This window comes from Falco biarmicus, chromosome 8, assembly GCF_023638135.1.
Source record: "Falco biarmicus isolate bFalBia1 chromosome 8, bFalBia1.pri, whole genome shotgun sequence".
Taxonomy (NCBI): Eukaryota; Metazoa; Chordata; class Aves; order Falconiformes; family Falconidae; genus Falco; species Falco biarmicus.
The window spans coordinates 16,687,210-16,711,327 of record NC_079295.1 but is presented as its reverse complement, the minus strand read 5'-3'; the positions used below and the strand labels follow the sequence as shown (position 1 = coordinate 16,711,327).

The 24,118-nt window shown below is 37.1% G+C and overlaps 1 protein-coding gene across 6 annotated transcripts in view; it reads left to right on the top strand.

Annotated features, from left to right (window-relative positions):
• Nucleotides 1-24,118, top strand: part of NBEAL1 (neurobeachin like 1) — an 88,736-nt gene that overhangs the window by 57,271 nt on the left and 7,347 nt on the right. For 4 of the 6 annotated variants that reach the window (XM_056350296.1, XM_056350297.1, XM_056350298.1 and 1 more), the window contains 25 exons: nt 868-996; nt 1,659-1,964; nt 2,072-2,221; nt 3,148-3,305; nt 3,989-4,113; nt 4,974-5,100; nt 5,379-5,527; nt 6,416-6,549; nt 7,518-7,619; nt 8,825-8,920; nt 9,032-9,156; nt 10,420-10,560; nt 10,651-10,781; nt 12,015-12,124; nt 12,677-12,794; nt 13,514-13,611; nt 13,937-14,053; nt 14,560-14,649; nt 15,804-15,913; nt 16,507-16,679; nt 17,133-17,227; nt 19,178-19,294; nt 19,968-20,129; nt 21,245-21,393; nt 22,095-22,230. In XM_056350296.1, the coding sequence (XP_056206271.1) occupies nt 868-996; nt 1,659-1,964; nt 2,072-2,221; nt 3,148-3,305; nt 3,989-4,113; nt 4,974-5,100; nt 5,379-5,527; nt 6,416-6,549; nt 7,518-7,619; nt 8,825-8,920; nt 9,032-9,156; nt 10,420-10,560; nt 10,651-10,781; nt 12,015-12,124; nt 12,677-12,794; nt 13,514-13,611; nt 13,937-14,053; nt 14,560-14,649; nt 15,804-15,913; nt 16,507-16,679; nt 17,133-17,227; nt 19,178-19,294; nt 19,968-20,129; nt 21,245-21,393; nt 22,095-22,230 (3,348 nt within the window). Of the gene's footprint in view, nt 1-867; nt 997-1,658; nt 1,965-2,071; nt 2,222-3,147; nt 3,306-3,988; nt 4,114-4,973; nt 5,101-5,378; nt 5,528-6,415; nt 6,550-7,517; nt 7,620-8,824; nt 8,921-9,031; nt 9,157-10,419; nt 10,561-10,650; nt 10,782-12,014; nt 12,125-12,676; nt 12,795-13,513; nt 13,612-13,936; nt 14,054-14,559; nt 14,650-15,803; nt 15,914-16,506; nt 16,680-17,132; nt 17,228-19,137; nt 19,295-19,967; nt 20,131-21,244; nt 21,394-22,094; nt 22,325-24,118 lie in introns of those variants that run through there. The other 2 variants (XM_056350295.1, XR_008823697.1) reach the window with 2 other exon arrangements.

Sequence of the window (24,118 nt, the reverse complement as noted above, 5' to 3'; positions counted from 1 at the left end):
TACTTTCATACATTATCTTCCACTGTGTCTGAGGTGAATTTAAAGCAATGTAATATTCTAAGCAGGACAGTTTTCAGTCTGCCACAAAACCATTCATGTGATTCTGGGGCTTAACAAAAGAATGATTGTCCATTTGAGTAATTTTATTAGGGAATGTGTCAAGGTATATTAGTTTTAAGCAAACATGTCTGGAGAGTGAAATGTGCTGTTTCTGTTGTGAATGCATTTCACAAAGTTTGTATTGCTTATTGTATGAAAAAACTGACAGAAAGGAGTGCCTCCTAAATTATGTTTTTTTATTTTTTAAAATACATTAATAGTTGTTACGAAGTTTCAAGCATTTGCTAAATCAGATCCTCATGAAAGAAGCCTTGTTTTCCTTCTAGGGCACTGTACATGCTGCTATCACTTGTAAATTATACTCACAGTACAGTCAAATAATTTAAAATACAAAGCAAAAGAATGAAATGAAATCCTATATATACTGAACCCAGGAATTACAATTTGGTATGGTATCTGTGCTATTAATAATAGTGTGTTTTCAAGTGTAGTAATCCTGCTTGTGAAGTCTCTTAACTTTTCTAAGGAAATGGCATTTACTGGAGTTAAATTATAGGAAAAACATAAGTATATATACTGTATGCTGGTTTTGGCTTTATTCAGGGGAGATACTCGACTTAACATGCTGTGCTAGATAGATTTTTGTAGTTGGGAGTTGTTTCAAATTACTGGTTTAACTGCAGTGTCCTAGGATAATTTTCTGGGTTTGGGTAAGTTAGAAGTGTGAATGCAGCCTCTTCTTCGTGTCACCAGTTGGAGTAGCTGTTGTTAATTTTATTTCTTGCAAATGTTCTGTTTTTACAATAGCTCTTGGAAGAACTAGTGACTCTCATGGATAGCCTGTCAGTCTGGTACTCTGCTGGCCTAGAAGCAATTAGGCTTTCACAGGTGCAAGTCCAGTTGCTCCTTGGATTCATTGCACAAGATAACTTACAGGTTTGTTGCAAATTCTTCTAAGTGGTACTGTGTTTTAAGTGCATGTTTGATGTAAGTGTTGTGGTTTATGGGGGAGCTGCCCATACCAATGAGTAGACTGATGGGCGTCCTTCATCCTTCGGTAGGGAAGACGTTTTGTTAGTTCTTACCAGTTGCTAATTTACTCCACCATCTTGTCAGTGTGCACCTCCTGAGTGTGAGGTAGAGGACAAGCTGTTTGAAGATGCAACTATGTAGGCATTTGTGGCAGTAAGGTAGTGATTCTGATCATGACTTTTTGTTTCTACCATAAAATACATTTAGCAGCACTTTCAGTTTTATCTACATTAAGTGCACGTGAACCCGGACTGTTCTGTCAAATCAACATTTGGAACAAAGTTAGCAGAGCTGTGCCTGGGATGTAAGCCCTTCATGTAAAGCCAAGGTTGTTAGTTTAGGTATGTGATTATATTAATGCAGCTGTGTGACTTTGGGGTTGCAGCTGACTCAGGTTTGGTCACAAAACTTATTGCAGGATAAGTTAATAGTGTCCATATTTGATGCATGTATGCCTGCAGGGTACCTGGGATGCAGCCACAATATGTATGTAGTCATGTGCTAAAAAGGTAGATGCTCAAAATTACTACCTTGAGGATTGCATTCATCTTTCGTTGTTTGTGTAGGTCTGTGCTATGGCAGCAGCCAAGTTGAACACCCTCCTTCAGACCAAAGTAATTGAGAGTCAGCCTGAAGCATGCTACCTCTTGGGGAAGCTGGAAGGCATCCTGAGCAGATCAATTGAAGAGAGGACAGAAACTTACTCATTTTTGATTCCTCTTGTTCGGACATTGGTATCCAAGATCTATGAACTTCTCTTCATGAACCTGCATCTCCCTTCACTGCCTCCTACCAATGGCAGCCCATCTTTCTTTGAGGACTTTCAAGAATACTGCAGCTCTGATGAGTGGCAAGTTTATATTGACAAATATGTAAGTAGTAGATGCTTTGTGTACGATTTTCTTCCTCTTTTTAGCCAGGAAAGCAGAACAACTCAGAAATCATGTTGTGCTTTTTTGTTTTGTTTTGGTGGAACCAGATTATACCAAATATGAAGCAGTATGAAGATAATTCATTCAGACATGATCATGAGCAGATGGCACTTTATTGGAAGGATTGTTATGAAGCATTTATGGTGAACATGCACAGGCGAGACCGGGAGAGAGGAGAAAGTAAGCTTAAATTTCAGGTAAGGTTTTGAGTGAGTGCAAGTTTCTCTTGGAAGGACTATCTCAGGAGTTGCCTTCTAAAAGATGGAGAAAATAAGTTCCAGGATGATCCAATTTATTGCAGTCAGGTTGATTGTTTTAAGATTTTATAGGCAGGTGACTATATACACTTGTAGGATATGTCTTTTAATTCTTTCTCTTTAAGAGTCTTATCTGTAAGCAGAGTTATATTAGGACAGTAGGCCTTTTTCATAGTACGGCAACCTAGAATTAAGCTCAGCGATAAGCTGCATCTTCCTCTACTCTGATGTTTTGAATTACTAAAAATTCTCCATTATGAGATGAGTCAGTGGGATTATTATTATTTTTTTACGCTACTTCAATACAATGGAAACATTTAAATTTAAAACAGAGAATGGATCATATTTAATGTGTGGAAAAATTGTTTCTGAACTGACTTTTCTTTATAAGATCCAGACTCAGTTTAGGCATTAGAATTAACTGGTAATTACAGCAACTAGTTAGCCATCTCTGGTTTTCCCTTTGCCTTCTTAATAAGGGCTCTTTGTAGTAAGTCTTTTTTTTTTTTTTTTTCAAGCCGCTAAAGGAAGAATACAATGTGAGTCACGTTCTAGAATACCAGAACTTAAATCCTACCTATTATAATAGTATTTCCAATACTGACCACTTTTCTCATGGTGAAAAATTGCGTTCATATGAATTCAGCATTGATAGATAACGCTTTCTTCACATGTTTTGAGTTGAGGTTTGGTGCCATTTCTTCCCAAACTAAGCTTTTTCAAATTTAGCATCATCTTACATTTTCAGAAGGTTTTTCCAGTTTGTTTGTTCCTTCTTAATTTCTGAGAATTCTTGCAAGCCACAAAGCATGTTTTTGAAGGTCAGAGTTATTTCAATGCTAGATTTATTGTTAATGGTCTTTCAGGAGCATTTTGTGGAACCATTCAGCAGAAAGGCTCGACAGGAAAATCTGCGGTACAACAGTATGCTGAAGCAACTCCACAGTCAACACACAGCTACTCTGAGACAGTGGAGAGCAGCCCAGCTTTATTTGCTCTCTGAACGTGGTCCTTGGTCTGAAATGTAAGAGTAAAGTTCTTAAACCAGATATGCTTAAAAGGAATTTGCTCATGTGACTAGCTTACTGTTTAGTGTTTATAGAACAGTATCAATTTGACTTTGATTCTTGAGATGTGAAGTTAATCTTGAATGCGTCTTTTATAGTGTTTCCTGCATTTAACTATGCAAATGTGAAGTCTGAAGTGTAATGCTGAGCTGATTACCTGGATACTAGGTTTTCTTGCTAAGTGACAAATAAAAATTAATTATCTTTAAAGTGATTGCAAAAACTTTTTGAGAGATCCTATGAGATTGGTGGTTCTGTTGGAAAAGAGAATACGCTTGTTAATAAAGACTTTGAGTTTTTATGCATGAAGCTAATTTCACTTTGAAATAACATATTTTGCCTGTCTTAGCTTTTGGGGAAGTTCTGGATAAATTTTTCTTTTCTTTAGTCTTTTAATTGTCTTTAATTGAAAGTGTAAACGGTATTTATTTTCTACTGAAATAAATTGTTTACAAAGTGTTTTAGGATGATCAGAGCTGCAATACGAAATATAAAATTAAAATGCAGTTTATTGCTTTTGTGTTTGACAATGCATGAGTGGATGACAAGTTTTTTTCTAAATTTGTACTCTTTCGTAATCAGTTCTTACAAGTCTCTACCTTCTTTTAACTGTTTTTTATGAATGTTCTTGTTTTCCTAGGAAACAGCATCCTATTCACTGGAAACTTTCAAATGTGGAAAATTTTTCACGTATGAGGCTAAAACTAGTGCAGAATTACAACTTCAACTCTCATCAGGATGCTAGTGACCTGAGAGATAATTTAGGTAAAATTGTATTTGCTGTTTCACTTGGAAATCTCCAATCTTTACTGAAGAAAGATGCACACTTCACCTTTTGTTTTTAAGAATTAGTGTATGGTAGATATTTAAATCTTTATTTTTATTTGCTCTATAGTAAAATGTGTAACATGAGTGGTGCTTTGATGTGAAACAATGTCTCCCTACTGAGTAGAATTTATTTCCCCTTTTTCATTGAAATTTGTATTTTTTGCGGGGGGGGGGGCGGGGAAGGAAAAATTAAAGAACTCCTTTGTTTTAAAATAAGCGGCCACATAGCTTTTTGGCATAGGATTATTTTTTCAAGAAAAGTAAACAATGAGATCTGAGTAAGCAGACAGTATTTGCGTAAAAACTTTTAAAGCTTACAATTAAAATATATAGATATGAAGCATTTTGTTTCAGAAATGTGCCAAACAGCTCAGTTACTGGTGTAAACAGTTCTTTAAGTTAGGTGTGTTGGATATCAAGACTAAATCCCAAAAAAATAACACTCTTGTAAGCCCAAGTAAGCAAAATGCAAACACAGTGTATTTCCATGAAATCTGTGTGCTTTGACAGTGTCTGGCAGAACACTACAAAATACTTTATTTGAAATGTCCACATCAGAATTCCGTTTAAAATTTTTGAATGTGTTTCTCTTCCCTTAATACTATGAGGATTTGACATATATTTCAGTGTAGTTCAGGGAGTATTTTTATTGTTCTGCTTGCCCCCAAAAGTATTCAAGTCTGGTTGCTTCTTACTAAGTTAAAACCAGCATTCAGTTGCAGAAGATACACTCAGAAGTTCAGCTTTCCAAAAGTATAGCAAAAATTATTCTGAGCCCAGTTGTCTCTTTATGATAGGTGTGCACCAGACACAGCCCTCTAGTGAGTCTCTGCTTCTGGAGGTGGTGAAGCAGGTGAAAGTGAGTGACTTGGAAGATGATGTTCTTGAACTACCGGAAGAAGATATAGCAGCTAGTTCCAATTTGTAAGTACAGCTGGATAGAACAGTGTAAATTTGTCCAGTCAAGTCCATTGTGCCTGAGACTGAAATACCAAGCCTGAAGAGTGATGCTATATGAAATGATGTCTGGTAGTCTAGTCTGAAACATTCAAGACTGCTGATGGAAGTAGCTTCATATGATTATTTATGCTGTACTTTTAATGTCATTCAAATTTGATTCTTTTCTGAACTGAACTCTTTAACAAGTACCAAGCAACTGTATAATCTGCCCAACCCTGTAACACTTAGTGATATTTTTGTAGGGACGAGAAGGATGAGCAAAGCCAGAAAGAAAAGCTAATACTGTCTGAAGACTGTGAACTCATTACAGTAATTGATGTGATACCTGGCAGGCTGGAGATCACTACCCAGCACATCTATTTCTTTGATTGTAGCATTGAAAAAGAGGAAGGTGAGCATTATCACTATCTTTTTCTTTTCAGTGCAGTTCAGCATTCTGTTTTTAGTGGGTTGAGTTTGACCTTTTTTTTTTTTTTTTTTTTTTTTTTGAGCATCAAACAGATTGTGAAGAGACAAGATGTGGATCTGTACTTAAAATTGATATTCTGCTTAGTGGTCAGTGGCTGGCTGATCTGTTCAGAATCAGGAACCTGGAACTGTACTCGCTGAGCTGCTAAATTGATTCACTATTCTTAGTATTTCTTAAAATTAAGTTTGCTGACTAAGAAACTGTCATTACCTCTAATTTGCTGCCTAAATGGCACCTCCCTGTTCTCTCTGACAAATAATGTGTCACTCATACATTGATTAAAAAGTAATAGTAAGTAATGATTAAAATAGTAGTACTATGTAAACATTAATCACCTATATTAATTTACTGAACTTTAATAGAATATACACAGTTGAGTGTGAGAGTAGTGAACTGAATTGCTTGACCAATAATGGTAAAATTTTCTAAAGTAGTGAATCAAGAAGTTATCTGTTTGGTAACTCTAAACATAAAAGCTTTTATTTTGAACCCATTCAAGAAAGAAAAGGGGTTTGGTTCATGTCTTGTCAACAGAACACATTTATAATGTGTCTTTGATCAGACAGCAAAAATAAGTTTTACACTCCATCAGATATTTCCTGCTGCATCTTTCAGCAGAACAATAGATGAAATTAATATTTTCTCAGCAAAACAGTTAATCAAGCCACACATAAAGTTTACTTTTTCTAGGAATAACTGAGGTGATTGGAAATGAAACTGCATTATGTCTCTCTCTCTATGTCTATAGATAACTGCGTTATGAAAAGGTTTTGATATATTCCTTGTCATTAATCAAAGTGCTCTTCCTAGGGGTAGGCTTTGATTTCAAGTGGCACCTTTCTCAAATCAGAGAGATACATTTGCGTCGGTACAACCTGAGGAGGTCAGCTTTGGAGATCTTCCTTACAGATCAAACCAACTATTTCCTGAACTTCAATAAGGAGGTATGGCTTTCCCAAATCTCCATGATTTATATAATTAGCACAAGTTTCAAGTTCAAGGTTATTGATTATGTCTTATTTGAATCTTGTGTCTTTCATAGTACTGTAAGACTAGCGGCAAAAGGTTTGCTGGATATAGCCATTATGGGAAATTACACTGCAGTCTGCGAAAACCCCGATCTGGCATGTAGAAACTGCTTAGTTGTGAAAAGATGGATAAAACAATCTTCTTTTTCCTGTCTCTCTCTGTTACAATAACAACTATTCAAGTAAAATTACATTTGTAGTAATCTAAATATCCTGAAGCCCATGCATTCTTTTCAAATATTCTGAGCAAATTAATTATAAAGCAAAGGAGACTTTCTGTTTTACCACAACATTGGAAATCTCTGCTATTTCTATATTCCATTGTTCAGGATTAGTGAACATCCCCACGGCCCTCAGAACCCAAGGATAATGTCAGTAATCCTTTTATGTGGGACTAAGATAAATCTCAGAACTTAGGTTCAGTTACATACTAGTAGGTCAGTTTATGAATAGCTCCTATAAAGTGTGTGGGGGTTTGGGTGTTTGGGTGTGGTGTGGGGGTTTTTTTTTGTTTTTTTTTTTGTTTTTTTTTTTTTTTTTTTTGAGTAAAGTAATCTTTGCGATAGTTTTGTAGGGAGAATGTTGGTGCAATTTTACTTGAGCAGCAGCAGTATTTCCTGGAAGACTTCTGTGGCAATGATGATTTTCTGTGTAGCATCTGCAAAAAACCAACCAAACAAACCCCCCCCATAACATATGTTGCCTTTATATCCTATGTAACTGAAGGACATCACATCCACCCATGTCCAAATGCAGCAAGAGATAGAAGTGTTTAGAAGTGTAACTGTGTTCCATTTATTTCACATTTTAATTAGCAGAGAAGTTGTTTACTTGTCAGCTTCAATCTCCAGAACAAATTTTTTATTAATGCTGTTTTCTAACAGGTACGAAACAAAGTATATAGTCGCATACTGTCACTGCGTTCTCCAAATATTTCTGGGACCAGATCTCCACAGGAACTTTTTAAAGCCTCAGGTTTGATGCAGGTATGAGACGTCAGCATAAATGGTCTAGAGCTTTCCTGTGCTGAAGGAGTCCTGGAAGGTCCTGGACTAATGATTTTAGTGGTTGGGGGTTTTTTTTCCCTCCAGAGTTTAGATGGCAACTGCCAAGTTGTGTACTCTCAGTCTGGTCCCTGAACCTTCACATGCATAATTGTTTTGTGTTTGCAGTCAGTGAGGTAAATGGGTAGAACCAGGTTCTATTCACATGATTATAACAAGTATTCTAACAAGAATGGAAAACACGTAGCAGTCTTGCTTCTGTTTTTAGTCCATGATCTCGGGTGCATGTTTTGGAACTTCTTTCACTACATGTGCAAATAATTTTCCCTGCTACCTGTTCATGATGGGGCTTTTGACAAAACCCTTGTGAAGATTAAGCAGGAAATATGGTCTTAAGGGAATTAGTAATGCTGATATAAAAGGCAAAATGTCTGTATTGCCCTAAACATGGATAAATTTTAAATGTAGTAAATGTAATTCTATCTTCAGTCTCCTTATGCCACAGTTATTGTTTTCTCTGAGGGAGGAAGCTTTACAAATCACTTGTAAAATATTGGAAATACTTTGTTATTATCTTTATCACCCTAATGATAAAAGCAATGATGTGGTACATTTCCATAGTGAAAATATCATCAGTAATGAAATGTCTCCATCACACTACAGATAGATATTGAGCCCATCTGAACACAGCTCTGTCTGTTCTTTGGTTTAAAAATATAACAGTGGAGCAAAGACACAAGGACAATGGTAGTTTACAAATTCCTGTACCATTAACCAACAGAAGAATTTACAAATAAGTTTTTACTTTAGAACTCTAATGGGCTTCAGAGTTCTGTTCCCTTTTTTCTTAGTACCCGTTTAGCTGCCTTGGTTTTGTTTCATTTCTGTTTTTCTTCTCCTTTTTTTATTCTGAGACTGCTAGTTTTCTGCTGCCCTGTATTTAAAACATCCCCTGGCATCAATCAGGGACATGAAATATAGGAGCACAAAGGGAAAATTAAACTTTATTTAGGAGAAATTAAGCTTGGACTTTCATACCATTCTTAGTCTCGTGCTTTTCACTTGTCAGTACTATCCTCTGGCAGATAAATACTGATAAAACATGTAATTTGCACTGGTGGTATCTTTGATGTAGTCACTTCTGTTGTGTCACTGTCGTCTTTTTTTTTTTTTTTTTCCTCCTTCAGAAATGGGTGAATAGAGAAATATCCAACTTTGACTACCTTATTCAGCTGAACACAATGGCAGGACGAACTTACAATGACCTTGCTCAATATCCTGTGGTAATTAAAAAAAAAAATAGTTTTTAAATTTTTGCCAAAGGTATGTATTATTTCTATTTTGAAAGGTGAATTTTTTAATGTTTGATTTTATTTTATTTTTTTTCCCTCTAGTTCCCCTGGATTTTACGAGATTATACTTCAGAAGAACTGGACCTGAATAATCCTGCAGTGTTTAGGGATCTGTCCAAACCCATAGGGGTGGTAAATGAAAAGAATGCTAAGGCTGTGAAAGAGAAGTATGTATTTGAACACTTAGTTCTGTTTCTGTGGTTTTTCTGAGCCTCCAGGCTAATAGCACGTTTTAAAAATAATGTTGTGACAGTGAAATTTTTCAAGCTAGTTTTATAACATCACAGATGCATTTGCAAATGTTGATTTGTTGTTCTTGTTCCTGCTGCATTCAGATTAGTTAGTTTATATGGCACTGAAAGGACAAAAAATAGTGTTTTAAAATTTGAGTTGTTTCTCAGTTGTGGAGGTAAAAACCTGAAAGGCTGTAGAAACAATTTAATTGCCCAGCAGCTTGAAGAGTCATACTGTGTCCAATGTCTGCTTCAAGTTAAGGAATATGAAATCATACTGATGAGTTGAATTGCCTGTGCTGAGAGGGAGCATTGATCCTAAATCTGTGCTTCCTGCTCTTTTTTGCAGGCATAGATTATTGTCTTTGAAGTACAATACAACTCAAGAACTTCCAGTAACTCCTGTAGGTAGTAATGACATATACTTAGACCCACACATCAGTATAGCCATCCTTCCTTTTTTGCTAGCCTGGGGAGAGAGTGTGCTACCATACTACATTGCACTTGTCAGGCATCTTCCAAAACCAGCTTTCTTCGGAAAAGAACAACGTTGGAGCATGGAGAATTTTCTTTGATTAGGCTCTATCCCTGACTGTAATGAAACTGGTTCTCTAGCAGTATGTTTAGCTGTAGTTTCTCTTGACTAGCCTTGTGACACTGAGGAAATATATCAGCCAGATGGTGGCATCGTACTTCAGAGTGTGTTTGCCAGTAGAAAAGGAAATGGGCATGAGTGTTAAATGTCTTTTCTGCATCCTGACACAGTCACACCACACTCTTATTTTTTTATTTTTTATTTTTTTTTCTTAAATCTTGCAGGAAACTGTCACAAGTCCCTTCAATAATAAATATTCAGTTTAGTGATGTGGGGATTTTTGTCTGTTGTATGAAGTCCTGCAAAATCAGTCCTGTCTTGCACTTTATCCAGTTTCTGACACCTGATAGCAAATGCCTAGGCAGAGTATAACAAGAGCTATGTGGTGGCTTCACCCGGTGAACACTTCTATCTTTCAGCAGTCTTCTGCTTAGGGACTCCCTAAGTCAGAATTTGAATAGTCATGTTTAATAGAAGTCCGTGTATTTTTCTCTTATAGATTGCTGTGATCACTTCTTCTGAATCCTTACCTCCACTAAATATAATCCACATGTAAATCAGCTGTAGTGCTCAGTTTTATTTATAAAGATTTATTTTTTTAGATATGAGAATTTTGAGGATCCCCTTGGGATGATTGACAAATTTCACTATGGGACACATTATTCGAATGCTGCTGGTGTCATGCATTACCTCATTCGGGTAGAACCTTTCACAACGCTTCATATCCAGCTTCAAAGTGGCAGGTATGCTGTGAGCAAATAAGCAGCACCTTTCTTTTTCTTCCTTATCATTTTAATGAGGGGAATGATCAACCTAAGTTTTCTGATCCACAGATTCGACTGTGCTGACAGGCAGTTCCACTCTATTCCTGCTACCTGGCAGGCGCTCATGGACAACCCCAATGATGTCAAGGAACTTATTCCAGAGTTCTTCTACTTTCCAGAGTTCCTGGAGAATCAGAATGGTAAACTGACTGCTCAGAGTATTTTCTCAGAAAACTGTTCTTGTATTATTCAGAAAAGAATTGTTGCAACCATTTGTGAATGCTGTGGAACTTTTCTTATTTAATCTTTAGTGCGCTTGTAGAAATTACTTTAATCATCATGCTGGCTTCAGACTGTTTAATGAAGACACCAGTTGTGTTAAGCAGCAGCCTAAATGTTTAAAATTTAGACTGGGGTCTTAAGGATGGTTACAAATAGCATTGGTTACGTAATGTAAAATATCAGAGGTGCTCATCCAATCTTTGAAAAAGAAGCTAGCAATAGTTAATACTGATGAAATAGTTCGCAAAATTTAATACAGATTAATTAGCATTCTTTTTACTGGGTTCATTGGGTGATAGTTTGGACATCTTTAAACATGTGAGGTCTTTCATTTGTTCAAGATAAGCAGTATATTTTCTGCATGTTACTGTTCTCTTCCAATGCAGTGTTAAATCACCTGATTTTAGAGCCATGTAAGATCTCCGTATCCCTCAGAAGGAGGGAAAAAAAAAAAAAGCAAGCTGTTTCACTTGTATATAATGCTGATTGAAAAGACAGCATCCTGCATTCTCATAAAAGACTCTTAGCCATTTTCTGATTTACATTTACTACACAGGGAGTTGTTTCTCTACCTATTACAAAATTTAAAAATGGATTTTTATGTTTGTGCTGCTGCTAAGTCAGCCTGCTGGCTACAATCTACTAGAGATCTAAGTTAAAAAAATTGGGAACACCCAAGTCACACTTTCAAAAGTCATTTAAGTATTAAGAGTTGTTCTAATGAAAGCTGGTGCGATTTCAGACTTCTTGAAAGCCTTGATTCTACAACCATTTAAACCTATAAGTAACTTCATTCTTATGAACAACTTTATTTAAATGTTTTGGTCTCTTAATGCTGGTAGAACAAAGCAAATGCAGATATATTTGTGGATAGGTATGTAAAAGATTAATGCTACTTTTAAGATTGGGACTTAAGGTTGGAATAATTTATGTGCTTTGAACAATTGTTGTCCTGTATCATTTAACGTTATAAATATTCAGAGCAGAACTTTGCCTCCTATGTTGGTGGTAGGGTTATTGGAGATTCACATTGAGAATTTTTCAATATCCTTCCCTTGTGCTGAGAAAAGAATGCTTTTTAGTCTTTATTGAGAAATCAAGATATTTGAAAAATTTTGTAGTAACTTAAACTTCTCCAAATTCTTCACTAGGTTTTCACCTGGGTCAGCTTCAGATATCCAAAGAGGTGGTAAATGATGTTGTTCTCCCCAAATGGGCCCACTCCCCAGAAGACTTTATTTATAAACACAGGAAAGCTCTGGTAAGATGATGTTTGTACATGTGAAATAATGAAAAAGAAAGCGCATCTTCATGTTGTCACTGTGGCTTAAGTGTAAAATACTGGGACTACATTTGAACTAGAGTTGTGGTTGCATTTGACATTACACGTACCATTAGAACTTTCAGTTAAAAGCATTGCGTGTTGATAAAATGTTGAAAAGAGAAAAAGGGAAGAGCTTGAAGATACTAATCACTTGGGAGTTTTCTGCCCTAGGAGATAAAATGCAGGATTAGGTGGTTTTAGGTGATAAGGCTTCCTCTGCTTTTTAAAGATTATGCTGTATTTTATTAGGGAACTAGCATCTTAACTTCCCTTGCATAGTTGCATTTCAATAGTCTAGATGTGCTGCTTCACTGTACAAATTTTCCCTCTTAGTCAGCAGTTACTGCCCTAACCACACATGGATGCTTCTGCTCTATAACTTGTTTGTAGATGCTTTTAGTTTAGGAATTACATTTCTTTCGCAGAAAATAGTAAATACTTCAAGAAGGGAGTGGTACTCATTCTTAAAAGAGCATTTTTTCCTTTTAGGAATCTGAGTATGTTTCTGCTCATCTTCATGAATGGATAGATTTGATTTTTGGCTACAAGCAGAGGGGACCAGCTGCAGTGGAGGCACTCAATGTGTTCTATTATTGTACTTATGAAGGTACAAAGCAGTATGCTCTCTTGTCATTGTCATCAGGCTTACGGGTTTTCAGTATTAGACAGAAAACACTAAATTTGTGAGCATGTCATACAGTAGCATATGGTAAGGCAGCAGAATTATAGATGAAATGTGGCAGCATAATAATTGTAATTTGTCATCAGATAACCAGGATAATTGGTGTTTTGATCAGAAGTTGTAAACCTGAAATGTTAATAAAGTTAGTGTTTGTTTGTTTTAAAGGGGGGCTGGTCCAGTTGATTGTATTTTGTTTCTAAAAGTGCTTGGGGTTTTTTGTTAGTTTGTAATTTCCTCGCTTAAAATGATTTGTGGGAAGAAGTTTCTTGTGGTTTAGGAGTCAAGGCAAATTGCTTACAAACAACAAATATTGAAGACAAATGTTACTCTGTTAATTCTGTAGCTGGATTTTGGGTGGCTTTTGTGTGCAGCTTACTCCATGCATGAAGTATATTAAATTAATTTAATAAGAAAAGCCTGCAATTCCTGCACTTACAGATACAGATACACTTAAAATTCCATGTGCAGAGTGGAGTTTTCAGATCGTATTTAATATGGAGTGATTGGAGGCTTTTCTGGGGTAAAGTGTGATAATGCTGCAGTTAAGTTTTGCAACGTTTATTTACTATATCAGTTCTCAATAAGTTGTTTGGATTATGTTCTTTTTTCTTGTTCTACCCTTCATCATTCTGCTTGTGATCCAGGGGCTGTAGATTTGGATGCTTTAACAGATGAGAAGGAAAGGAAAGCTTTAGAAGGGATGATAAACAATTTTGGGCAAACTCCCTGTCAGCTGTTAAAGGTAATGCTCTTTGTTCCCTCTCAGTCAGACCTCTGTGGTTAAATCCAAGTGAGTTACAAAGGACTTCGGAAAAAAAGAAAATATAATGGCTTGTAATTTTAGGAATGTTAAGTCTTTGCCATGTACATTACTGTTTGTAAAGGTTACACTGATGAAAATATAGCACACCATTTTCAAAAGAAATAAATTTACTTTCAGAAGGAAAATTAGGTGCTTAAAAGTCTGTTTTCCCATTGTTTGCCAATAAGATTCTGAGTATCTAAGGTGACTTGAGCAAGTAGATAAATCTGTCTGATTTGATATTCCTTCAAATATTGTCTCTTAGGAGCCCCATCCACAAAGGCTGTCAGCAGAAGAGGTAGTGCAGAGACTCACTAAAAGTGATACCTCTACTCTGAATCTCTTCCAACACCTCACTGAGCTGAAGTCATTCTTCGTAGAGGTAGATGTGTTATTTGAAATTGTTTTAAAGTCTGATCTGAAACTTCTGATGTACTTGAAACAAAAGATCACAACCTAGATGGAAATAAACTTGCTTTGTATTTAAAGAAAATATTTCAAAATGCAATGTGTATAAAATGAGCTCTGTGTTTTTAGTTAGCTTCACAGAGGTTGAATCCCATAAAATGTATCTGCTGGCTGCTTGTATAGTGGTGTTGGAGTATCAAGTTAGCCACTACACCAAGAAAGCTAAGAACATCTCTGGTGGTATCTGAGGACCCACTGAACTTGGTAGCTAAACTTACTGATTCAGGACAGAGCCAGGGTTTCATTTTTAGTGTTTGTGACAAAGAATACCTGTGTGAACTGAGTATGTGTGTACCGGTGCCTTACAGTGCTGTACAATCTGACTGATTCCAGAGGCTTTGGGCCTTACTCTTTACAGATTCTAGATTTGTCCTTTAGCTCTTGCATATAATCAAAGTAAAACAGTGTCCTTCCTTGTAGGGAATCAGTGATGGTGTGCCCATTGTCAAAGCTGTTGTCCCCAGGAATCAGTCACGTTCCTTTATTTCTCAGGGAAGCCCAGAGATCTTGGTGAGTTGCATGTATCAATGCTATTCTTAAACTGCAGACAGTTAAGAAGGGGTATTTTTTTTCATACAGCTTGTAGAGAAACACTGCGTAATAACTGTTCCTGTTCAAGTATGTTCTTTTAACCTGTGAACGTCATGTATAAGATAAATATTTTGTCTCCTGAAGAGAAGCCAGTCTGATTTTGTTGAATGGCATTTAGACATGAGTGTAAGTTGTAGTGAGGTGTATTTTATGTTGCCCACTTGATCCACTACCATGGATCAATTTCTTAATGCAATGCAGCCCAGCTTTAAAATGGCAGGATTGAGTTATTGGCATTATGTTTATCATGACTTTCCAACCCATATATTAAACTATACTGTATGTGGTGTATACACACTCCAAAAGCCTGCACTGTTCCTACTGACTAATACATGTGCTGGTACTATGGCAGATGGCCAGACGATGAAAGGAGGAGTGGTTTTGTATTTACGTCTGTACCTATGGTCTGCATGCTGGCTCCTGTGCAGTAATGCCTATGTTTTGCAGGAAAGAATATTCCTTTCCAATATTGCTATTTTGTCAAACTTTTTTGACTAAAAAAGTCAAACTTTTTTGTCCTGGCTTTATGTGGTATGTGCTTATGTAATTTGGCATTTGGACATGTCTAAAATTCTTACTGTGTTTTTTTTCTAAATATCTGATGAAAATAGCTTCGAATATTTAGATTCCTTTCTTAATTTCTCAGAAATAGAACTGTAGTACAATTTTTTTAAAAACTTCCTGTATTAATGTGTTAACTATTGACAATTGATATTTCAAAGAAGAGAAGAAGCAGCTTAAACTAAATGACTGAATTGTAATTAAATGTTTCAGAGGTGTTGGCTGGCTGGGGTTTTTGGTTTTTGTCTCTACATGCATCCCCCCACCTCCTCCGTAGGTCAACCCTTCTGACCGATCTAGAACATAACATGCACTGTTCTGTGAATTATGTCATCTGAGCTGGATATTATTTTTTTTAAAGAAATACGTGGGGGCCAGAGTTGTGAGGTTTTTCTCTTTGTGGTAAATTGTCAAGAAGCTTATGCTAGATTTTATGCAAACTCCGTTTCCATCAAAGGCAAGTAAAAAATATGCCTCTGGGTTTCACCAGTTTCTCTGTCAAACTTTTGCAGGTAACAGCAAGTCTGAACTGCATTATTGGAACTCATGGTTGGCTACCTTATGATAAAAATATTTCCAACTATTTTACGTTCATCAGAGATACCACAGTGACAAATCCCAAGTAAGCAGACAATGGGGAGGGGTGCAAATGAATGCATCTACAGTAGTAAATGCTGTAATTGTTCAATAATCAGTGGATTGTGCTGTTTTCATTGGATGAGTGTTCACCTAAGAATGCATCTTCTGATACTCTAATCTGTAATACTGTTCTAGTCAAGAGTTATGTAAGTGACATTTCAAGGTTCTTAGAGGTACTTCTAATTTTTTTTTTCTAATTATTAATCAGAAAACCTCTTGGAATCAGAGATGGGCAGTCTTCATGCATTCTTATAGTATAGTTCAGGTGTATGTGGTAGGTTTCTTTTGGTTTTTATGAGGTTCCTTTTTTTTCTTTAGTGTTAAAATACTTTGTAGGGACATGATTTATCAAATTGCATAAAGACTGAAAAGATCAAAGCTGAAATCTTACTTTCACTTGCTGATAGCAGTGAGAGTTTTGCCATGGATATCAGGGGCCCAGAATTTGACCTTTATTTTTTTAATGTAAGCCTATTCTGTAGATGAAATTTTTTATTAATTTTTAAGGCTATAGGAAATGCAAAATACATTGATTTGAACTAATGTTACTCTTAACGGCTCATAATTTGCCTATAGAACACAACGCAACATGAGTGGTCCTTTTGCACCGGGACTGGAGATAACCTCTAAGTTGTTTGCAGTATCCCATGATGCAAAACTGCTCTTTAGTGGAGGACACTGGGACAACAGTATCAGAGTGACATCTCTTACAAAAGGCAAGCTGATTGGACAGCACATCAGACACATGGGTTAGTAACTCTTTATATTGTGAAATGAAAGGGTTTATGTATTGCACCTTAGTGTTTGGTCTTTTTGGAAAGAATTGTAGTCGGTTCACTTGGGCAGACAAGCACAGCTGTTATAAAGGAATGGCAGCATAAGAACAGAATACTGGAACTGTGATTACATGTAAATACTTGAGCATGTCTCTTTAGTCATTGCAGTGATGATTTAATGTAGTTTCAATGTAAGGCTTGACTGCTGTTCTTAGGTAGCAAGGCCGATTAAGTCAGGTTGGTGCACCTGGGTGTACAATGACTTCATTGTTAAATAACAGTCTCATCAGCCCTTATCACAGTGGAACACGCATGCTGGCTGCAAATCAGGATACATTGCTGGCGTACTGCATGAACATTGTCACTCTGTGGAAATGAGTCTTAAATATCTATGTGATAACTTCCTGTTTTCTTTCCTTTATCTAGATATTGTGACCTGCTTGGCAATAGACTACTGTGGAATTCATTTAATTTCAGGGTCCAGAGATACAACCTGTATGATATGGCAAGTAGTTCAGCAGGTGGGTTATTTAGGCATACTCTGAGAAGCAGTTTCTGAATGCTTTTCTTGTTGTGCTTCTCTTTGTGCTATGATGGCTTACTGATTTCCTTTATTTCAGGTTTGCAGGGAGGATAGTCCACTAAAGTTGATTAGCTTAGTAATTTTGTTACTACTTCTGTATTTGAAATATTCACAGTACACATTAGTTACTATATAGCTGAAGTACAGTGTTTTAGAGGCACTCTTAAAAATTTTATAGATTATTTTCAGGATAGGCTAACATTATCCCCCGTTGTACAGGTGGAAGAATGGAAGAAGAGCAACACTGCTTCAAACTGTTGGAATTAGTCAGAACTGTGTTTATCGTTGAGGATTTTTACATACCTCTGCTACTGTTCACTCCAGTAGTTGCATTTCAGCATTGCGTTTCCTCTCTGGGGAGTACTGATGATTACGCTAGGAATTAGCAAAAGACAACGCTAGTCTGTTACCTGGATTTAAGTGGCATGTTAGAATTCTTTAATATTGGTCTTGTGCTTTCACACAATGAAAGTGTTTGTGTGATGCATGTGTGTACTTATATTCAAAATGTGAGGCCATTTGCGTTTTATGCATTTTAAATGTTCATTTCTGATTGCTGCATTACATATATACAAGTAGGATTAACTGCAAGGGGGAGCTGTCATGTTACGGACAGAACATTTGGTCAGGTCACCTTGTTCTTATCATTGAACTGAAGTCAGCAGGTTAAATTAGTACGGTAGTGTGTAACTGCTTGTCTTTTTGTGGAAGCTATCTTTATGGTGGCAGTACTTATAATTCTTTCAACAAGTACTTTGTACCAATTGTGCATGGTCAACAAGGTGAGACTAGTGCTCACAATAGTGGGTTTTTTTGTCTGAAATAAGGATAAATGTTGGATATCTTTTAGTTTATCTTTCTAGTGTGAGTTAAGTAAGTTATACTCTGGAGGTTTATCTTTGGAATTGTTTTTTCTTTTTTAATTTTTAATGGTTTTTTTTGATATTTTTTATTTAATGGATATATAAATGATGTATGTATTGTGAATTCTTCTGAGAGTTTTATTTTGGTCTTTACAAAGTGGCAGCAATGGACTGCACACTGTCATTTCTGTTCTACTAGTCTGCTCTGCATTGTCACCTTCTTTCCCAGCTCTGTATTTTGACACTTATTCTGCATTTCTGCATGCATCAGGCTTTCAGGGCTTGGTTGGCAGTCAAATTGCTGTCACAGAAATGAGAATAAATGGTTCTCTACAGAACTATTTACTGTACCTTCTCTCTAAGCACAGATCTTGCCTTATAACTGGTTTAAGAATAGGTCTGTATATGCTGACGGTACACTCACTGGAACAAAAGTACTAAATAATTTTGACGCCCTGCAGTCATGTGGGAGAATGACTTTTTAATGAGCATCATTGCAAGATTTCCTTTGCATATCATACTACTGATAGTCACCGAGGAGGATTGTTTCCTTACTTTTCCTTAGAAAATGGAAGAGTTGCTGTAATTTTAAGCAAAATACCTTTCAGCTTTTCTAAACTCAGCTGTGAAGATAGTGCGTAATTCCAGGGTAAACTGCAAGAACTGAACAAGACCAGATACACAGCTGAAGTGGGTGGATGGGTGGGTGAAGAACTGCTGTTAGGACTGCTCACTGTGGTCCTTGCACACCTGGACATCTGAAGGGATAGAAACAAGTCAGCTAAGTAACTCTGTCTTTCATATCCATATAGTAAATGTGTGTGTTCATTCTTGTGATTTCAGTAAATAGGGCTGCTGACATAAAAGGCAATAAATTAAAATTGGAATGGGTGAGTTATGCCTTTGGTTTTGGCCTATGCCAAATATACATCTCGCACAAGTCGTACTGAAGATACCAGAAATTTATTTTTTGTTTGTCCTTCAGCTGCAAGAGAATGTGTCATTGCACTTTTTGTTACTCTCAGGGAGGAGTGCCGGTAGGCCTGGCACCTAAGCCATTACAGATCCTTTATGGGCATACTGATGAAGTTTCGAGTGTTGCCATCAGCACTGAACTGGATATGGCAGTGTCAGGATCCAGGGTAAGCATCCTCATACTTCTCATTTCTTTGCCTTTTCTCTACTCGAACCATAGAGCATGTTTGAAGTTGAAGAATAATACAAAAAATGTGACTTTCATAATTTTTTTTTCTTCAGCCTTGCACATAGACAATATGTAGCATCTCTCTGGCTGCCTGCTTCAATCAGGCTGTTGCAAACTGCTCTGCACAGCGTAGGGCTCATATACCATGTTGTGTTATTCTCCACAGATGAGCTTTAACACGTGCGGACTTACGTGAAGATCTTAAGCTTCTCATGGAAACAATTCTGTGATAATTTCTTCCCTGCTTCCTTACCCTTGAATGTTCTGTGCAGCTTCCTCATGCTCTGCCTTACTGTACTACGCCGGCAGGCTGCTGAACTCTTGACTCTGTACTGCACATAATGCTTAATCATAAATGTGACCTATGGAATAGCTGATTTGCTGCCTATCCTTCCCCTCTTGCCTTGTTTGCATTTGTCTTTTCATGTGCCTGTATTATATGGCCTTGAGAGGAAGGCTTCTTTGTGTAGTGTTCCTAATGCTCAGGAGTCTTGATCTCCAGTTAAGGATTTAAGTGCTTTCAAAATATTCCCTGTGTATTTAAATACTTTGTGTGTTGCGGTTAACTTTCCTGCTGAGTAACCAACTTACCCAAAATCTGGTCACTGCAGGATGGGACTGTTATTGTCCGCACTATTCGGAAAGGTCAGTACGTGAGGACTCTGCGGCCACCTTGTGAGAGTTCTCTCCTCCTGACTGTTCCCAATCTGGCTGTGTCCTGGGAAGGCCATATAGTTGTCCACACCAGCATTGAAGGAAAGACTACTCTTAAGGTAGTTTTGTTTATGGAATACCTCTGTTTCTTTCCCTGAAGACTATAATCATAAACATACCTAACTTTATCTTTCTTTCCTAAAATAATGAGGCTTCTTGAGCATGCCATGTCTGTTTCCTTTTTTTTGTGTTGTTGCTAGCCAATTTGAATGAAATTTGATTAAAAGATAAATCACAGGCATACTGTACTCCTGTGAGTTTCGTGAAAATCTCCAAACACCTGCAAAGAAGATGCCCAAGCATGCACTAATGAATCTTCCTGGGACAGCTGCTTTGAAATGGAAGACTAGGGGAAGCAGCTTCCACTGTGCACAGAAACAGAGGCTTACAAGGGGAGCAGTAACTTCTGGGTGCAAGATGCCCAGTGACTACACTGGTGTTTCTTAGTTTTGGATTGGGGAGATAGCTATGAATTTCACAGTCTGGCTTACTCTGTCTATTGAGTAGCTGTGTGGTTGCTTTAATAAGGGTAGAGCTGTAACGATTTCTGTGAGCATGGGAAATTTCTTGGAAGACAAATTTATCAGATGTAGGCATGCTAGCTGCATTGGGAAAATGGGGAGAGAAGAGCCCGAGGTATTGTTAGACTGGAATAACTTAAGATGCTTGTGTTAGCTGCATCTTTAATCCATGAAGAATTCATTGCCTTGTCCAGAAAATGCTTCTAGATCTAGCTCTGTGGAAATACAGCTATTTTCTTCTGCTTTTCAATTTGGGGTGGGGGAGAGGGGGGGTGGCAGCAGGCCTGAAGGTGAGACTTCTCTCTTCCTTTCTTCTTCCTTAACAAAACCCCTTATAAAATAAGGACCTATCCATTAAATCCATGGATGTTTCCATAAAACTTGGAATTTATTAGATGGATAGGTAAGATGTTACCATGTTAGATCAAAGGGTGATGAGGAATAACTTCAGACCTTTCCGTACAAGACATGGTATATATACACATTGCATATAGGCTTGGTAGTCTTGTGTCATTCAGCAAGGAAATTGTTGTCAGCAATATTATCTGTGGTTTGTTGCTGAAGTTAGCTCCTAATAGTGAGCTAAAGATACAAATAATACACCTTTAATCCCTACAGACCTCTGTGACAGATTTTCTCTTTTATCTACTCAGGATAAGAATGCATTACATCTCTATTCTGTCAATGGAAAATATCTGGGTTCTGAGACTCTGAAGGAGGAAGTGTCAGATATGTGTGTGACTGGCGAGTATATCGTCATGGGCAGCTTACAGGGATTTCTTTCCATACGAGATCTCTACAGGTAATGTACAACTGACAGCAGTTTATTATTGAGATGCAGATACAAAGGCTTATTGAGAAATGGCTGTGTAATGTGGACTTTGCGTGGAGCTGTAGGTGGTAGCCATTACTTTTTTCTGTGTTCCTGAAAAAACTTGTTTTATGGGGGGAACTCTTTTAGGGAGACAAGAAAAACAGAGGTAGTACCAGACCCCTTTCTTCCCCAGCATTCATCCCAATTATACATCTAAAACTGACAGAATTTAGGAAGAGCTGTGCCTGATATCTGCAAGCTGGAATTGTCCCTATGTCTTATTAGTCACTTGGAGCTCAGCAACTGCAGGATCAAGTCTCATGTAGTTCTGCACAGAGTTTTAAACTCCATTTACTGCTATGCTCCATAGAACATTCTGCTTCTCAGAATGTGAGTGGTCTTTGTCACTTAGGCGGTTGCAGGACTCATGTTACTGTTCTTCAGTGAAAAAGTCATAACTTACTGATTTATGCATCCATGCCTTTTCTGGTTATTTGGGCTCTATTCTGGGATATGATTAGATCATTCCTTGTGGGTTTACAATAATTGAAATTGCAGACTGTGTGATTGGGAAACTGTGTTCTGTAGTCCATCCTGTGGAGAGCAGTTTCAACTGCAGTATGGTTCTTTGCAGTATATGCAAACAAATACATGATACGCTTTCTCTGTGTGGTTTTTGTTCGTTTCAGCCTGAGTCTGAGCATCTCCCCCTTAGCCATGCGACTACCAATTCATTGCATTTCTGTCACCAAAGAGTATAGCCACATCCTTGTTGGCTTGGAGGACGGCAAGTTGATTATCGTTGGTGTTGGCAAGCCAGCAGAGGTAAAACCCACCATCAAGAACTTTTTCTACCGAACAGTGGGAAGTTCACTTATTTCTGCTTTCCAGTTGAGCAAGCGGTCTCCTCTATGGCAGGGTAAATTTAAGAGCAAGTTTCAGTTTTCAGTGGGAAAGAAATAACTTTTGAGACTGGTCTACTGAAATTTCTCATTAAGAATGAAAGGTTTATAGGGATCGCAGATGGGAAGCTCAGCTGGACCAACTTCCAGGCTTTATCGCTGGCATCTGAAATAAGCAAAGTCATAGTAGCTACCCTTTTCTGAATATGATAGTGTTGTCAGCCACTTCTTGATGAAATAATTTTCCAGAAGACAATTGGAAACAACAGAGAGAAAGCTGCTTTATTTTTTATGGCTTGACAGATATTTTTTAATATGCATTGACTGGCATAGGAGGAAAAAGACTTCTTTTTGTTAAGGGTCTCTAATTGCCATGCACAAAGAATCACTTGTGAAGGTTCCTGATATGCTCTGTGCTCCATATGGTGAACATAAACTTGTTGGTACTGCATATGCAATAGCAAATACAGAGCATCCATCTGCCAAATAGCCCAATTTTTCTTGTGCAAAACAAGTTTTGCTTTAAGTACTTCTTGTCTTGACTTTCAAAGTACTTGAGTTAGCTTAAATCTGCTTTTCTTTATAACCCAATCTCTGTTGTGCTGCAGTGTATTTATTTGAAAATGTGATTATCACTTTTGCATGACCTTTAGTACATGCCAGAAAAGTGTGTCTTAAATTAAGTTTATATTTTAATTGTGAAAACAGAGCGACTTTATTTGCCAGTATTTTAAAATGTTTTAGCTAGAAGATACGTAGTTTAATATTTGAAACAGGCTGCACGCAATGGTAGTCTGGTTTTCCTTGCAGTGGGTGGGGAGAGGTTTCCACTGGCTTCCAATTGGACAGCTTTTTCCTACTGTAGAATTGACAAAGAGCTGCTTATGATGTGGTTAAACATATGTTTGTAACAGCAATTTTAAAGTCACTGTAATTTCTAAGCTTCCTATTCCATACAAAAGATCTTTTGTAGGCTGAAATTTATGTATCTCATTAGAGTGAAGGCTTTTTTTTTGGGTTTTTTTCATTGCTTAATCACATCTATTTTTCTAACTATGGAGAAAGTATTGTTTCAAAGACTGAATTCCTTTTATCAATGTGGAGGCTTTCCAATGACTCTTTTTCCAGCATTTTCTGTTTATAATTCAGATGATCTGCAAGCTTAATATCCATGTAAATAGATCTTTTTTTAAAAAAAAACACAGACATATAAGGAACAATGTTATGTCCCAGATTTTCTAGTTTTCTATAATGGTATCAATCAATATATTTCAAAAGTGTGCGTATGTGGGGTATTTATTTGTTGGTTGATTTATTTGTAGCCTGGAAGGAATATATTAATTACTAGAATTTTACCTTTATACAGAAGACTGTGTTGTAGTTCTGGCTTTCGGTGGTGATACTGATCCTTAGGATAAACGGAGAGACTGACCTTCTTTAATGTGCACAAAGTGAAATGCTGCTTGGTGTTAAGATTGGCCTCTAGTGTTTCTGCATCAATAGTATCCAGTATGAAGTATAATAAATGTTTTGGTATTTTTAACAATTTACTTAGCTGTTTAGGATGTTGCAAAAGTCTGAGGGATTATCACCTGTTAGTGTTAATCCCAGTCAGCACTGTGCCTTTTCTAGAACACTGCTGCTGCCATGATACAGTTCTTAAGATTGCTTAATTTGTAGTACTAACTGCTGGGAACCGTTCTCAAACTTGTGCTGTTAAGGCATGCATCATGTTTGTTAAACTGCAAGGGATTTCATAACCTAATCAGCTGCCAGGCTGATCACTACTGGCCAATCATAAACCTTGTACT